Source organism: Phoxinus phoxinus, assembly GCF_949152265.1.
Source record: "Phoxinus phoxinus genome assembly, chromosome: 2".
Taxonomy (NCBI): domain Eukaryota; kingdom Metazoa; phylum Chordata; class Actinopteri; order Cypriniformes; family Leuciscidae; genus Phoxinus; species Phoxinus phoxinus.
In genome coordinates, this window is record NC_136877.1 from 5,859,776 (window position 1) to 5,866,905 (window position 7,130).

At 38.6% G+C, this 7,130-nt stretch overlaps 1 protein-coding gene across 4 annotated transcripts in view; it reads right to left on the bottom strand.

Moving 5' to 3' along the window:
• Nucleotides 1-7,130, bottom strand: part of dennd5a (DENN/MADD domain containing 5A) — a 73,718-nt gene that overhangs the window by 14,494 nt on the left and 52,094 nt on the right. For all 4 annotated transcript variants that reach the window (XM_079587984.1, XM_079587985.1, XM_079587983.1 and 1 more), the window contains 4 exons: nt 5,750-5,881; nt 3,573-3,725; nt 3,387-3,474; nt 1,027-1,111 (listed from right to left, as the gene is read on the bottom strand). In XM_079587984.1, coding sequence (XP_079444110.1) covers nt 1,027-1,111; nt 3,387-3,474; nt 3,573-3,725; nt 5,750-5,881 — 458 coding nt within the window. The remainder of the gene's footprint in view (nt 1-1,026; nt 1,112-3,386; nt 3,475-3,572; nt 3,726-5,749; nt 5,882-7,130) is intronic.

A 7,130-nucleotide genomic window follows, 5' to 3' on the forward strand; every position in this document is an offset into this window, starting at 1 on the left:
AAACTTCGCAATGACAGTCTGCTGAAGCCAGATTTTCAAGCAGACCTGCAGCCATAATATTAATGCACTAAACAATGTCATTGCCTTGCTATATTATGCTGACATCAGGAAAAAAAGGTACCACAAAGGTAATACTTTAATGATAAATACTGTGTTGTTAACACAAATTAACCATTTCTGTTGAATGCACTGTCAATAGGAGACGCTGACATGGCTAAAGAGAGCCGAGGCTTTCATGCACTGGCACAGTTCAGCTCAGCAGGGGGTCTGGTGTTAATTAGGCTGGAAATAATGTGGCGACATGAACCGTCTCAGTGCTTTCTTCACGCGATGTGAGGAATCACCCCCCCCCCCCCCCATGCCTCCTCCCCCCTTCCATCTAAGACCATACGCTCTCTGCATTGCAGCAGCCTACCTATATTTTCATTAAAAAACGATATTAAAAATTCAGTTTCAGTTCATAAATTGATTAAAATGTTAAACTGTAAAGAATTAAAGAAATAAAAAATACATGCGATCCTCTTTTGACCTTGGGTTTCAGGGTATAGTTTCATATTGTCTGACTATCAATTTGATTCTTGTAAGGAATATAGTTTTTTGGGGGGGAATTACAAAAAAAAATGTTTAGACACAAAACAGGTTTTCTGATGTACACGCAAATGATCACTTTAAATGACTGATGTAGTAATGCGAGTTCATTTGATGGACATCCCGTTCCTTTATTTGTTGCATTGTTGCAGTGACTCGGGACACTATATTATACTATCTTTTGTTTTTATTAAACGTATTATGCTCATTTACAAGTTTATAATTGTATTTTTGGGATCTGCTTAAATATATTTACATGATTTGATGTTCAAAAAAATTATTTTTCACATACTGCACATTGCTGTACATGTCAAACCAAAACCCCTCATAACCAATAGCCAGAACCAAAAAGTAAAAGTACATGCAAAGGACAAAGGACTCCGTCTTCTCTGTGTAGTGTGATTGCTTTGCTCTATCCTATACTGGTTTAATTCTCACCTCATGTCCTGGATCAAGGAGACTTTGAGAGGTGGCAGTGCACAGCTAGCATCCGACTTCCGTCTCTCTGTGTCATGAATGATACCTGAGACACAAAACAGGGAAAATATGCTGATAAATCAAACATAACAAAAGCTATTCAGCATGTTTTCAATAAAAACTAACTACCTAAGCACTGCACTGGCTTTCTGTTCCAGACCCTAGCGAGCTGCCGACCTGGAAAGCATTTCGGCATCATAGGAAACATTTCCGATGTGGAGGTTGTTCCACCAGCAAAAAAATATATATCTAAGTATCAATGCATATATCCCAGAATGCACTGCACCAAATTCAGTGAACGTAATATAAAAACACGTATATTGTAGTCAATAATAAAAATGTACTCCTAAAAAGTTCTGGCATTTTTGTTTTATGCTTTATAAAATGCAGTGCTATTTTATTATTATTATGTATATACTATTATAGTATTTATTAATGTTTTTTATTAGCTTTTTAAAATTTTAAGTGTTCATGTAAAAATGTAGTGTAACACCGTGTCCTAAGAACGTTCAAACTCAATATGAACAAACGAGAGTAATCTATGAGAAAGATTGTTTCAGTATGTATTTTTATTAAATTATTTTTAATAAAGATAAAATGGTGTAATATTTACAAATTTGACTATCTACTTGTGATTATTGTACATGTAATTCTTATACGTTTATTTTTTTCAATAATTCTACTTAGTTTTTTAGTAATTTTATGCCAAGTCATCATTTCTAATATTTATATTTTATTTCAAGTATGTTTGAATTAACAAAAATAGTTAATTGTTTCAGTTAAGGCATGTTCACACCAAGAATGAGAACTTTAAAGATAACAAACACTACATTAGCATCCACGCCAACGCACGATAACGTTTTGTCTGCCGCTTAAGTCAGGTGGATTCTGATTGGCTGTCAATGTTTTATTATTATTCGGCAGCTAGAAAAAAAAAAACGGTCTGAAAGCGATTCCAATTATATCATTCCTCTATTGCAGTTATCTTGATAGTTGTGGTATGGACTTTCCTATTCTCACAAAACTAGAATGATTATTAGTTAACAATAACAACACTGACAGAATCGGTGCGTTCACGCCATGTCGTAATTACCGTAATTACAGGATTACGCCTTGTAAAAAATAATTCACGTCCTCGTAGAACTCTTAAATACAACTTGTAAACTGGGAATTTTATGAGCGTCCCGACTTGTACTCCCGACGGTGTACCACCTGACACTGCAGATTCATATTGGCGTTGATAAGTGTTGTTATGAAACGGCACGGATTGTCATCTCGTAATTACGGTAATCACAATATGGCATGAATGGAGTATACGTCAAGTTGTTAGCTAAGCTAAATGTAACATCAAAGTTGGAATCACCATGTTAGCCGAGTTTTAGTGCGGTCCGTGTGTGTGTGTGTATATGTGTGTGTGTGTGTGTGTGTGTGTGTGTGTATATGTGTGTGTGTGTGACCAGCATTTCAAATCAGTCACTCATGAGGTTCTATTTTGGTTCGCATGTTGCCTCAGAAGAAGATGCAGATGCCGAAGTAGTCATGTTTTAATTTTGTTTGTTTTAATTAAATTGTTTAATAACATGTTTTAATTTTGTTTGTGTGACTATATGCAATTGCTTTTGTTGTAGACGCACTGATTACAATTTTCTAGGCCGATTTCGATTTCTGATTTTTCATTGAGTTTGACCTGCCGATTCCGATTTCATTTTTTCTAACCACTTTACAGCACACACAAATATTTATTTTCTATATTATTATTTTTTTCATAAAACTCCTTATACTTTTACCCAAACTGAATAATAAAAAAAAGTTTAAATGGGTACATTTTCTATAAATATTTTTGACTCTTCATATTCTTTTCTGACATAGCTCCTCCAGTTCTTGTTAAAACACATAAGACATGCAAATTGTGTGCATTTTGGGCACTTTTTGTGTGAAATCATATTTATTTTGTCCATCAAAAGTGTCATTTCACCTTAATTGAGCATGAGCAACGCAGCAAAAATAGACTCTGCGCCGAAACCCACATTTGACCGGCATAAAATCGGCATAAGTCAGACTGACCGGCCGGTCGCCGATCATGGCCGATCAATCGGTGCATCTCTATAGTATTATCTATGCTGGTAAGCACTTTGGTCAACGGCAGCTGTTTTAAATGCACTACAGAAATAAAATTTGTATTGTATTGTATTGTATTGTATTGTATTGTATTGTATTGTATTGTATTGTATTGTATTGTATTGTAGTCAGGTAGAGGTATGGAAAAGTGCAAAAATGTGATTCAAATTTTAAAATGTGCAAAATGATTCTAAGCATTTTACCAGGAGGGCCGAGGCCTGCTGGAGTAGCGTCTCTCTTCTCTTTACTCTCTTGATAATGTAAGAGGTGCGACCACAAGGCGGATTTTCCCTGAAAAACACACAGAGCAGGACCAGGTCAAACAATCTGACTAATGGTTACTACTTTCATATCAGTAGTCGTAGAGTTTGTGTATGTAGTCCATTTACCTGCTTGACCTGCAGACCGTGGCTCCAGATTCTTTCCAGCAGATCACACAAGCTGGCGATGAGCGTGTTCTCCTCCACGCCAGTGATGCTAACCTCCCCGTGTCCCAGCTCCACCGCTTCCCGGCCCATCTTCTCCACCAGCATGCGCTTCGTCTGAGCCACAGAACAACCGGGGTTAGTTATGGTTTACATCCTTGAACTATCTGGATCACCCGTGATGATTATCAATACAGGGTTTATTACATCAACATGTAAAGCTGAAGGTGCGTTCACACTACAAGCGACTTTGTCGCTGCAGGTCGACGCTAGTGGGGGTAACCACTACTGGTAGCCTAGTAATGTTACTCCATGTTGTAGACAACAAATCCATTTTCATGCTGCAACAAACAAATATGTTGGAAGGAAAAGTCTAAATATAAATGAAATCAGTATATATAATGCATAATATTAAAGGCCCAGTTTTTCCTGTGTTTTTGAAGCTTTGATTGTGTTAATAGTGTGCAATATAACATGTGTTCATGTTTCGCGTGTAAAAAAAACACAGTATTTTTCACAAAATGTACTTATCTGTATACTGCTGTTTTCACTGTCCTAAAAACGGGCTGATGACTTCCTTGTTCTATGAAGTCCCTCCTTCAGAAATACGTAACGAGTTCTGATTGTGCCAGCGGTTCCTGTGTTGTGATTGGACAGCAGCTTAGCGCACGTTGGCCGGAAAGGTCACGCCTCTTACCATACCGTGGAGATGCATGCGCTCAGTGTTATTGTTAACATGTCTTTAATATTACCTTATCAATTTGAGCCTCGGCGACAAACACACTCTACAAACGCAACTCTTCCTCTTCTCTGTAGGAGCGCAACAAGACCACGCCCCCTTTATTTGACTATTCCTGTGTGCGGAGGTTAGTCAAAAAACTGTTGTAGTGACGTCATTAAAGCAGGAAGTAGAGGATGTAGTCCGAACCGGCCGTTCGCTGTCGGCTCTGAAAGGGGACTTCTGTTAAATCAAATATCTCGCTTGGCATTGAACTTTGAGCTTTATAATTTTACAGGTATTATTTATGCTCTAGCAGCAACATTACACACTAGCTAAAGTTTAAAAAATGGGATCACGAAGAACAGGACCTTTAAAGATGAACGAGAAACAGCGAGAGCTTTAACTGCAGCAAACAGGTAAATGCCCATCTATATGGGTTCACGAAACCAATCAGGCTCGGAGTCAGCACGGCGAATACCACTGTATGCACACGGCGATATATCAAATTGCTAAATTGCTAAAATGAGCTTCTCGTTCAACTTGCCTCAGTCGGACTCAGCACTGAAGAGTGACGGATCACGCGCGCTCCACTGACTTCACTCCTATTGGTTGTCGCTCCCAAAAGTCGCTCTTCATTTGCATAAAGTTAAACAGATCTCAACTTTGTCGTGTCCCCATCCGGTCGCCGACGGTCGCTGTCATGCGTGTCGTCGGGAAATCGCCCGCTCCCCATTGAAATGAATGGTATCGTGTCGCTTTGTCGCTTGTGGTGTGAACGCACCTTTAGTCTATTACCAAACTAGGGCTGCACGATTAATCGCAATGAAACCGCACACGATTATGTTATGCGCATCTTCTCAGTGCAGCACGGCTGATCATTAGTAAATGCTGCTCCATCTGAACGCCAGAGGGCGTCTTACACACACACGCCAAATATGCCCCGCCGCAGAAGTACGACAACACACACCATTCCAGGACGGGATCACTGTAGCCGAATAAACAGAAGATTGAAACGCTTTGATTGATTAAACATGACTAATAAACACACGACTGCCTTATTCTGTGTAAGAAGCACATCATCTCACAGAAGCATGAGCTCAACTGTCGTTATGAAGTGAGTTTGGAGTAAAAGCTTGTTGTTAAATGTTGTCTTTTGTTGGACAAGATAAATGCTTCTCGTGTTTGGAAAGATGTGTTGCTTTTTCTCATGCACGGTATAAGCGACTCAAACTCGCAGTGCTTTCAGATGGAGCAGCGTTTACAGAGCCGTACGTCACTGACAAGCTGCGCATTAAAAACAATCGCAGCCTTTGCGATTTCATAATCACAATAAGCCAAATCGGTTTAAGTGCGATTTTATGTAAATTGCGATTAATTGAGCAGCCCTATACCAAACCTAGAGGAAGATCAAAACACGCACCTTGTTTCTGCACTCCTTTAACAGTCCCTCTACAAACTTCCAGTTGGTCTGTGCAATGACTGAAGGCGACAGGTTGGAGAGTTTGGGCTGGCGGAGAGTGGTGCCAAGGTTCCTGGCCTCCTGGATGTATTTCTGCAATGGCAATAGCAAAAAAGTTACATGACGCCCCAACAAAAGACTTTCATGTAGTTTGTGGCTTTTGAGCTACTTCAAATTTAGAGTTAAACAGCTAAAAACCAAGTGTGCTGCACACATCCTGAAAAGTGGAGACAAAACACTTCGATCGCCCCCCTGGTGGCTGGTCACAGTATAGGTCATAACCCCACCCATACATTTCTAAATAAATGCGACTTATATGTTTTTTTTCCTCTTCGTGACGCATTTTTTTGACTGATGCGACTTAGACTACGGAGCGACTTATAGTCCGGAAAATACTGTACTTTTTTTTTTTTTTACAGACGATGGGCTGAACGTAATGGAGAGCACAGGTGGTTTACAATATACACCTATAAATAAGCATTTAAATCTGAATTTGGTATTGTCTTAAAGGGATAGTTCACTTTGAAATTACATTTTGGTATGTTTTAGCTTACCTCTGCATAGATTAGCAGACTGGTGCATAGATATATATACACTAGATTTCGCATTAAAGACATTCGTTCCAATGAACTGCCGTAGCCAAGGCGACATGTAGTGTATACATCTATGCACCAGTCTGCGCACACGTCACACACCAGGAAGCGCTCGCGCCCTCAGATCATTTGGACGTGGCTGTGTTACAAGAGGTAAAAACGATATAAATACCGTTCGTTTTCTCACACAAACCGCTCGTTTCATGTCTTAGGCCATCAATGTGTACTTACGATGGGGAATTGTTTAATTTGGACGATGGGGAATTGTTTTAATTTGGACTCTGTGCATGCGCTTTGAGACAGTGACCATAGACCTACATGATATGACTGTCAGACAAGAACGGTTTGGCCTAAAAATATCAAAATTGAAACTACTGCGGAAAAAAAGACACCTACATCTTGGATGCCCTTGAGGTAAGATAAAACATACCAAAATTTAATTTCAAAGTGAACTATCCCTTTAAATTAAATAAATCTAATTTAAATAGCAGCCTTCTGATTCTCATGAAGAAATTTCCGGGCTATATATTCCACCCCCAAATAAAATTATAACAATATATAAATCAAATAAATAAATCAAACAGATAATAAAATAAAAATATAAAAAAAAAACATACATGAATGAAACCTATTTTAGGACCATACTTTTTTTTATCGTGTCATTTATTTCACAACAATTAAGGGAATACTCTTCTTCTGTGGGGCACAAAAAGAGAAAATTTGAAGAATATTTGATTACAATAAATGGC